The following is a 10,277-nucleotide window of genomic DNA, read 5'->3' as shown; positions in this document are numbered from 1 at the left end:
AGGGAAATGGCAGGGCAGGCAAGACCTGCTTTGTCAACAGACTACCATTAGCTGCCCAGGACACAGCAGCAGGCAGTGGCCAGGCAGTGGGGACACACAGGTTATACGCTCCCGTGAAGCTCCTTGGGCACATCTCTAATAGCTCTGCAGCAGAAACACACCAGCTACCTCAGGAGAAACTGCCCTGAGGGACAGCAGCTCCTGCTGGTGCAAAGTGATGTGAATTACTCCAGCCCCAGCTGCCCAAACACGGGAAAGGGATTGACTTTAATTATACCATAAACATAGATTCAGAAATTGGCAGGTGAGGGAGCCGGAGATAGTTCTTTGTTTGAATGTACTGGATCTATTTCAGCTCTGTATAATTCCACTAGTGTCAAAGCCATTACATCAGGGATAAAACCATTTTTAACCTGGCCATTTCCTTTTATGCCCCTGATTCAGGAAATCCCTATGCAAGTGCATGTTTTCAGTCATGTGAATATTCTCACTGCAGGCAATGTGACTGCTCATGTACTTAGAGTTAAATACATGCACATGAACATGCAGGACTGGGACCTAAAACAGTACTGGAGGGAGAGGAGAAACAAAGGCAGTATGGGAGTACCTGAAGAACAATGTACTCTAAGGGTTTGTGAAAGGTATCTGCCCACACGAGGGATATTATTATTTCCAGCCATGTTGACAATTTCTTTCAGACTAGCAGCATCTTTCGGAAAAGTTTGTAAGGAATGACTTCAGGAAAACATTTTAAGGGAGTTGCAGGGGGGAAGCAGAGCATCCAAAATATCATTAAATGCTCCCAAAGTATTTCCAAAAACTTTAACAAAGAAGCTAGTTACGCAAAGGTCCTTTGGGGACTGCAGTCTATGTCTGTGACTTTCATAACCTTGCCCCGATTCCCTCTCCTGCACTGGCAGGGAACACCCTAGGGGTCTTCATAGGAAGTCTCAACCTACGTATTTTTCTGCATTGCTTCTGGCTTCACGTTTCTGCTGTCCCTCAAACAAAATACACAAGTCAAGTCATAACTTACAAATAGCAAGAATGATGATGATGTCCAACCAGTGTCACATGCCAGCAGTGCTCTACAGAGGTCTTCTGAACAATGAATCTCATATTTATATCTTGCAGCAATCTAGAAGACAGACCAAGAAGACATCAACCAAAGAAATTTCGTGGATGAACGCCTCTTCAGTTTCTGTGTTATACCCAGACTTTTTCTAAAATCTCCATTACAAAAGCACAGCACTCACCATTTTAAGTAAACCCTTTTGAAAAGTCTATACACATGTTATAGTATCTGGTTGCAGAATGAAATGTAATGAAAAAGCTCGACCCGTTAGATTTAAGTCTTCAGCATGTGATCTGAACGAGGGTGACTTTCACAGATACCATACCACAAGATAAGTGACTCAGTGAAGTTCCCGAAATCATCAGAGTTACTCTGGTTTACAGCAGAGTAACTGAAATTAGGATTTCCATAATAAACAAATCCATAACGAAGGTGCTCACATACGTTGCAAAACAGACTGAAGAACAAGAGTCAGAGGACTTGCTGAATTCATTTGTCATTACTAGGGAGGAAGAGCTACTAGAAATAGTTAAGTCTATGTCTCCTTGACTATTCTTTAATTTTTCATTCTCTGCTAAATGAGGGGAAAAGCTATTTCACAAGTGCCGTGCCCACCAAGTCTCCTCTTGTTTACATGCAGACTGTTTAAATTTGCTATGAAAACAACCAACGTAGTTCTGTCCCAACTTTCTGTTTCAGGTTTATGTATGCCATACAAATGAGCCAGGCAAATCCATGAAATTCATTTCACAGGACATTGAGCAAATGGAATGTGGAATAACGTTCTTTAATTTCTAACATATGATCAAACGCAAGTGTGCTACAAGGAAAGAGAAGGAGACATGCAACAGACTTGAAATGGACAAAAATCTCACCACACTAGCCCTAGCTGATATACAAAGAAAATTATATTATTAGTATTGGCTTCCCTCTTGTGGTAATGAGCAACCTGTAGTCTTAATATGTAACCAGAATCTGCTAAGACTCCTGTCTAACACAAAAAATTGCAGCATGCTCATTCAACAAGATCCTTGTATCCATGCTCGTGACAAGTTAATTTCAGTTCAAGGCAGATATGAAGACCTGCACATGGTGAGCAGCTGAAAGGCTGGAGTCTCAGTTTGCCGAAATATCCACTGACGCAGATATTTCAGAGATTTACTCTGCTACGACTCAGGCCAGCATCTGGCCCAAGTCTGAACTGAAGGAAGGGGGGTTCTCCACTTGAAGGTACACTTTCAGCGCCGGAAAAGGTTAGATGGCCAGCAGATGCAGCATGGCAACAACAGCACCATTTACTCTACCAGGGTGCTTCATCTGGGACCCAGACTAGCTATCTCTGGCTGAGAGGGTGGTTCATGTTCGAGGCCTGCTCAGTCAGTGATCTTTGCTGACCTCAACGATATAGACTAGCCCCTCCAGGTTCCTGTGTATGTTGCCATTCTCACTCCAGAAGTGGGACTAGGTTAACATCCATTTTCCATGGCAGCGATGGAGCAGGCATGATGGTCCTCCTCTTCTTTTTTTTCTCCACAGTCACTTGTACATCACCATAATTTCACTAACATTTTTGAACTTACTTTTTTTTCTCCAGCAGTATGTGGGAGAAGGTATCATTGCTATTAATAAAGTGCGTTTTATCAACAGAACTTGAAGCTGTTTATAAAGGATGTTGGTCTCATTCTTGCTTTTTTAAAAGGGGGAACTGAGGCACAGAATAATTAGGAGCCAATCAGCAGGCCCAAAGCAGAGCTGAAAATAGATACCAAATCTCCTGTGCCTCAGTGCAATACTCTTAACTGCTACTCTGCCTTTTTGTAAAGTGGTAAAGCTCAGCTATTAGTACTACCTGCCCCAAAGCATGTCTATGTTTCTTATTCACATGCTTTCCAAAACAAGGTATTTTTACCATTAGTGTTTCATAGACAACCTCCAAAACAGTCAAACGTCCAAGTAAGCCCACATCACCTTTTCTGGTATAAGACCTTGCTGATAAGCACTTCCTTTACCAACCTATTAAGATCATGTCACAATTCACCCTTAAATTAATTTAGCAGGCTTTATTAGGTTAGCTTAAAAGAGATACAGTGTTGGTATTTTTGTCAAGGAAGCTACAAGCACCTAGCTGTATTCCCTCGCATCACCCTTTTACAACAGATTACTATGGTAGCATGGAAAATAATAACAGCAGGAGCACCCCAGAACTATCATTGTACAATAAAATTGTAACTATGTACCCTACAACAAGACTAGACCGAGGCCTCCCTTGAAGGACAGGAAAATGTAGGCATAGGTGTTTGTTTTCTGCAAGCATCCTGACAGAGCTTGCAGTATAGTAGTCCTATGCTAAGGTCAGTGAGTTCAGTCGCCTAACTCAGTTAAAAGGTTTTCTGCTGCTTCTCTGAATTCCCCTAACAATTTTTGTGGTTTTAAAATCATTCTTTCCAGCTTGGAAGAAAAAAAGTGTTTTCTGTCCCCTGTTACTGAGTAAAAAACCCTTTTGTTAACAGGAAAATGAATCAGGCCTTCCTTGGGCAGCTAGATTGTTATAGGTGGGTCACCACGCCTATGAAGGCTTAGTCTCTGGGGAGTCAGTGTGACAGAGCACTTGAACTTACCTGCCCAAGCAGAACAGCTTACAGAGCAGAGGTATGGAAAACAACCAGATGAATTAGATTTAGCAACAGTCCCAACTGCCTCTAGGGAAGAAAAGGACAGGCCCTTAGGAGAAAACAAGACTTTCTTCAGCAGCTGAAGGAACAAAAACACAGCAGCAACAGGGAGGAGAAAGACAGGCCATAGCTTCTCTGTATTACATAACCTGAACTTGACTTGAGCACCATGACAGGAAACTCCTCCACTTTTTGTAAAAAACATTAACTTTTTACAGAGGTCGGGAACTCGTTTGCAGCTACACCCTGGCTGCTCTGCGGCCTTCCCTTGCTGAGGCTGGGAATTCCAGGCTCAGCCAAGGAGAAACAGCTGGGTGCAATTACTGACTAGCAGGTGCAGAGGAGCCTTCAAAAACAGACTGAGGGCTAATGTTTCAGGTGAGTTTCAAAACGGAGGGGGGGAAGAATTTAATGTCTTTAACCTTACTTAACGTTTTTAAATTATTTGTATAATTACTAAGGTTTTTTTTTTTCTTTTAAGAAACTAACCATAGTGTGGTGGAGGGAAGGTTTGGCGTATTTTGCAGAACTGACCTGTTACGCATTCATCATTTTGAGGACACCGGATGTGTTGTCCACAAACTTTATTTGATTTTACCTCTATGTGCTGTTGTTTGTAGAATGCTCTAGGTCTTGCTATGAGTTTTATGACACCTCACATAGCTGGGCCATGACTGAAACACATCCCTAACACTACCACGGTAGAATCATCATGCAAATGCTGATTACAGAGAAATCTGTAGCTGTTATGCCTTTGTGAAGTCCACATCTTCAATAAGCTCAAGGGTCTGTCTAAATGAATTTAAATTCAAATCAGGGTTTCTTAATAAAGAGGAAGGAGGGTATATTTTGCAGGATTTCAGTTCCAGTCTATCTCTACAATAGAAAAATGTGGTGTTTATAATATCATTATATTCAGCAGGAATGAGTACTTTAAAGGTTGCAGTCCTGAAAGCACTGACCTCCACATAAATAGGCAGACCCGTAAGTGGATGTTCATCCAGGTATTTCTCATGGAAGAGCTTGTAAATGGAGTATGTGTTTGAATGCTTACAGGTATGGACCTAAGTGACTAAACTGAAACGAGGGACCCAGTTAAAGGTCAAATGATGAGAGACTAGCAGTTTGGAGAGTTTAATTATTTTTAGGAGAACAAAAAAGGAAAAAAATCATTAAAATTCACATACAATTATATTGGTGGAGGAATTATTACAGGTATCCCACTACAAGAATAAGCTTCATCAGGATTTAAATTTTCCTTCCAGTATAAGGTTTAAAGGCACACACTGTTTATCACCTGTGGGATTTTGCATGTCTAAAATTAATCTGAGGGAGGTGCTCTGATTTTAATTCTGGAAAGCATTATCAGGATTTGACCCAAACTCAAGTTCATTAAAGCATCCTCAGCTCTCAGTGATTTCACTGGCCTCAATAAGCCAGATTTTCTTATGTATAAAAATGCAACAAGATCATGGAAGATCATAGAGCGTTTCAGAATGACACTAATAAAATTTTGGATACGTAGCCCTAGTTCAAATAAATTCATGTGTCATGGATCCATGTGCAAATCCATGAGCACCATTTCAAAACATCCATGCATGCAAATTATCACAAAAATTGGACAGAATATGCTCTTTTTTTAAAGAAAAACAAAGACTTTTCTACATTTTAGGCATGCATTTCTTTAGTTCCATAGACATTAAAATTATTGAGAAGAATGGCGTTATGTCAGGCTTAAATCTGTCATGGACTATGCTTGTATATCTTTCAGTGTCACCAGAGCAAGCACAGCTAGGGACAGAAGAAGGAACTGAATTCCAACATCTAGAATAAAGCATATTGGTAATCTTTCTTATTTCTAGTGGGATGGTAGCACAGCTCTTATTAAGGCTGTGTTTCCTGCAGAGCATGATTATAATTCTCTAGGTTTGAGCAGTCCGGTGAGCCAGAGTGATCACAAAAGCGAGCATTAGTCTTTCAATTTGTAGCAACAGCAACATCTAGTGTTTAAAGCCTGCCTTGCATACGGATGTAGCATGCTCCTTATTAATGCAATGCTTTGTATTTCAACAGCACCTCCACTCTGAGCTAGTCACACCACAGAAATAATTAGTCAAATTTGTAACTGCTCTGTGAAGCAGTCAAATCGTTTTACCTTTTCTCATAGAAAAGATGGAAAAACTAGGGAGAGAGAGTTTAATCATTCAAGGTAGTCCAGTGGTATGCAGGACCTGAGTGAGTTGTTCAAGGTCACACAGGGAGATCGTGACAAAGTCAGAGCTAAAATTCAGATTGCCTTCCCTGTGCTTTACCTGGAAGATTGTCTCTTTGCCCCAGGAGATGTGTGGATCTAGTTTATCCAAGGGGAGGAAATAGCTCATTGTATTTCAGAGACAGTCTCACTCTGTGAAGAGGACAGCAGAGATGTCTACAAGGAAAACACAGCTGACATTTTCTCTACTGAAGAACTTGTATGTGGAGATTTCTTTCCTGGTGCCTCTGAATGGAGGGAAGATTGTTTGCATGAACTACAGGAACCTCAGGAACACGGGAAAGGGCGCTGGATGCTAAGTCAAATGTCACTTCACCATACTATAATAATTGCAAGCCCCCCAAGTGATCCCCTGTGGCACAGATGACTTTCCCCTTCACTTAGCCCCTCGTCCTGCAAAGGCACAAATCATCAGACTGCAGTGACCCAATTGGAGAACATGCTCCAACTGTTCATGCAAGACAGTCGCATACTGGGCTGGGGCCTGCAAGGAGAGCAAACGCTGTGGTTACCGTAATTGTCTCCAGAGCCACGTTCCTGTGACTCTTTCTGAGGAAAATAATTTTCAGCAACACAAGATGACATGTGGCAAGCGGGGCAAGGACAGGGACGTTCCATCTTGAGTTTCACCATAGGTGGTGTCCCAGTTACAGCTCCAGCACCTGGAGGCCAAAGATGTCAAGAGGTGCCTCTGCTTTCTTCTCCTTCATCTGCGGCCCAAGCACAAACCACCCCGGCTGAAAACAAAACAAAACAAAAACAAACAAAAAAAACCCAAAAAGAAAACAGCGAGCTCCCATAGGAGGAGAGCCGCGGCCGCGCTCCCGCACCTGCAAGCAGCGGTCCTTGCCTCACCCCTCGGACTTGCCGGGTGGCCATGGGGCCCTGACTCACGGCTTCCCCCTTGCTCCCCCCCCAACTCCCAGCCGAGGCTCGCAAGGCGGCTCGGAAGCGGTTGGGGAAGCAGCACACCCGCCGCCGCAGCCGGGGGCGGAGAGCGCTGGCTGCCGCCGCCCCTCAGGGCTGCGCGCCGGACCGTTGGGCGCGGGCTCCGGACCGTTGGGCGCGCGCTGCTGCCCCTCCCACGCCGTGAGGAACTACACCTCCCAGCAGCCAGCGCGCGGCAAGTCGCCCTTCAGAACTACCTTTCCCAGTGTGCCTAGCGGCGAGAAGGACGGAGGGGGAGGGGAGGACGTTGGCGGCCGCGCGTGCGCGTCGCCTCAGCGGCGGCCGGGCTCTGCTGTGACCTAGAGCGGCGGTCGGAGAAGATGGCGGCGCCTGCGGGGCTCTGTTTGAAGGTGAAGGGCGGGGGGGGAGAGGAGAAGGAGAAGGGCGCAATGGCCCCGGGGCGCTCAGGGGTGCCAGGAGAGGGGGCGGCGTGTCGCGCGTGGCCCTCGTCCGTGCGGGGTCTCGAGCCCCTCCGTTCCCTTCCCCCCCCCCCGCCATGCGCGCGCCCCCAGCCCTGAGGTGACCGTTGCGCGGCCGTTGCGCGGCGACGCCAGCCGTTATATGCATCCCGCAGGTGCGGCACCTGAGCACGTCCGCGGCCAGGCCCGTCTCCAAGCTGGTCAAGGTGAGAGGGTCTGGGCGGATGAAGGGGGTCACAGGCGGCCCGCGGGCCCCCCGGCTCCGGGCGGCTCTCAGCGCCCGCCTGCTCTCTTGCCCCAGCCCCCCATCCAGGTGTACGGGCTGGAGGGCCGCTATGCCACCGCGCTGTACTCCGCCGCCTCCAAGCAGAAGAAGCTGGACCAGGTAGAGAAGGAGCTGACCCGAGTCTGGGTAAGGCCTAAGTTCTTACAGCGGTTTGGGGGCCGCGGGGCTCAAGCTGCTGTGTCTTATTAGGGGATGGATTCAGCTCTTAAATGCTCTCAGCTTCTCCCCTTCAGCCAACGTGGCATGTCTTCTGTCTGTACCTGCAGTCTGTTTTGCTGTAGGTCCTGGTGCCCCAGTGCTGCTCCTCAGCCTGTTAAGCTGTTTAGTAGTGATACTGCAGCAACTGTAAAAGGAGCATATTGTAAATGTGCAATATGTGAAGCTGTTATTTCATTTCCTAACTGCTTACTTCTGATCTTTCTTTATTCTTGCTCAATTAATGACCTTGTTGCCCACCCCGAATAGTCCAGTTTGGCCTTGTAATGCCTGGAAGACTCCTGGCTCTGATCATGTTGTTTGTATATCCTCTTAGACCCTTATGAAGGATCCCAAATTATCCAGTGTTGTTATGAACCCTCATACCAAGAGTGCAGTTAAACAAAAAGCTGTAAATGATGCTTTGGCAAAAGAGAAGATGTCCCCTATTACTGTCAACCTGATGAGTAAGTAAGCCTTTGAATGCTGAAAAACACGTAAGGCTAATTGTTATTATCAGTAGCTAACCAAACCTACTTCTTTTGGGTATTTTAAACCCTCTCAATACATCCACCTTTGCCAGACTTGCTTGCTGAAAACGGTCGCTTGCGTTACACTCCGGACATTGTTTCTGCCTTTGGGAAGATCATGAGCGCATATCGAGGAGAAGTGCTGTGCACGGTTACCACTGCCCAGGTGAGCTGGAATAATCTAGGTCGAGCTTAATGGGTAGTGGCATAAAAGGCAAACTTCTTTAGTTTAATTTCGCTCTCTGTAGCGTAAGCAGCTTGCTCTATGAACAGCGAGGAAAAATTTCAGCTCTACCAAGATGAAAGCCTCTCTGCAACTGGCTTTTTGGTATCCAACAGTTATTGGTCGGATCTGTTATCAAGAGCAGGTCAAAGTTAACAGATCAGCTGTCAGCTAGAGCAAGGCAGTTACCTGATTAAACTAAGAGTGCCTGTGGTGCCTGATACTGTACTTCGTGGGGAATAACTACCTAATTGCTGAGTGCTGCAGTCAGGACAAATGGCTAACTCTAAAACAATATAGCCTTTGGGTAGGGCTATAGTGAACTGCCTACCTGGACTAAATAATAAGCTTCATACATTTCAGGTTGAATGGCTTTCTGTAGCCTGCAAACATAGTCTATTTGCTGGTCTTCAGGAACATGTGAAAAGGTTTTCATAGGTTTGTGAGTTTACAAACTGATCTGAGAGACTCATAGGGAAGGCAAAGATTAATTCACAGTGTCCTTCTCACAGGGATGTAGAATTCTCCAGGCCTAAGAGAGTTACTTACCTGATAGCATGCTGGGAACCGTGTGCCTGTGTCCTGAGTCTATTGCTTTACGGGAAACCATTTTTCTTCTCAAGCTAATTATCCACATTGTAAGGAGCAGCAAAATTAGTCTTTCCCCATATAGCCTAAACAGTGCTGGGAAGTAAATCTCGAGGTTCCCTGTCCATTGCTCACGTTTGTGAAAGTATGGATTTTTGTCGCATGCTTTCTTAAGATGTTAACATGAAACCATTGCTGGGAAGATGTATAGAAATGGTACAGTGTTTAATGAAAGGAAAGCAGCACAAAGCGATTGCTGTTTCTGTACTGTCCCTTTGTTCTTGCTGTCCAAGAAGGCTGCTTACTCTGCCTTCCTCGAAGTACCTTTCTTTAGAGTTGCTTTTTCTTTGAAGATTAATTTAAATAGAAAATACTGATTCTTGTTACCGTGTTGTTTTTTTTTCCTGAAAGTCCTTCATTTTCTTTGGCTTCTATTCAAACTTTTTCAGCCCTTGGATGATGCCAGCCTTACTGAGCTAAAAAGTGCTTTGAATGGATTCTTGGCTAAAGGAGAAGTCTTGAAGCTGGAGACCAAGGTATGGATTTTTGACTTGTAAATAGATTTCATCAAAGTAATATTAAGCCAGGCTTTGGTCTCTCTCTCTTTTTTTTTTTTTTTTTTAATTGTGATATGAAAGGTTTTTTTGACTTTAGTGATTAGATTCAGTAAAATGACTTTGTGGAATACTCTAATAATTTCTGTGCTTTCTTGTATACTGGATAATGTTGTAATTACTAAAATCTTAACTTTGGAATATGGTGACTGCAAAATTATATTAAACGAGGATATTCTAAAAGCTTTTTCTTTGCTAGTGTAAACATGGGAGTATTAGGCTAACAAATCTTTGCTTTAGATTTTTTAGAATTTCTGTTCAATATTTTTTCCTTAGACTGATCCGTCAATCCTTGGTGGAATGATTGTCAATATTGGGGAGAAGTACGTGGATATGTCAACAAAGACAAAGATCCAGAAACTCACCAAAATCATGAGAGAGACTGCATTTTAAGTTATCCTATTCATTCACAATGAAACCTGTCAGATGAATATAATAAAATTACTACTTCTTGA

The 10,277-nt window shown here is 44.2% G+C and overlaps 1 protein-coding gene across 1 annotated transcript; it reads left to right on the top strand.

The window, feature by feature from the left end:
• The first annotated feature begins 6,961 nt into the window (after positions 1-6,961).
• Positions 6,962-10,277, top strand: ATP5PO (ATP synthase peripheral stalk subunit OSCP). Its single transcript, XM_068913109.1, has 7 exons — positions 6,962-7,317; positions 7,542-7,592; positions 7,688-7,798; positions 8,205-8,334; positions 8,451-8,563; positions 9,658-9,744; positions 10,099-10,277. The coding sequence occupies exons 1-7, from the start codon at positions 7,288-7,290 to the stop codon at positions 10,213-10,215; spliced, it is 639 nt and encodes a 212-aa protein (XP_068769210.1). The 5' UTR covers positions 6,962-7,287; the 3' UTR covers positions 10,216-10,277.

The sequence above is a fragment of the Struthio camelus genome, chromosome 1 (assembly GCF_040807025.1).
Source record: "Struthio camelus isolate bStrCam1 chromosome 1, bStrCam1.hap1, whole genome shotgun sequence".
Taxonomy (NCBI): Eukaryota; Metazoa; Chordata; class Aves; order Struthioniformes; family Struthionidae; genus Struthio; species Struthio camelus.
This window is presented reverse-complemented; position numbering and strand designations above follow the sequence as displayed.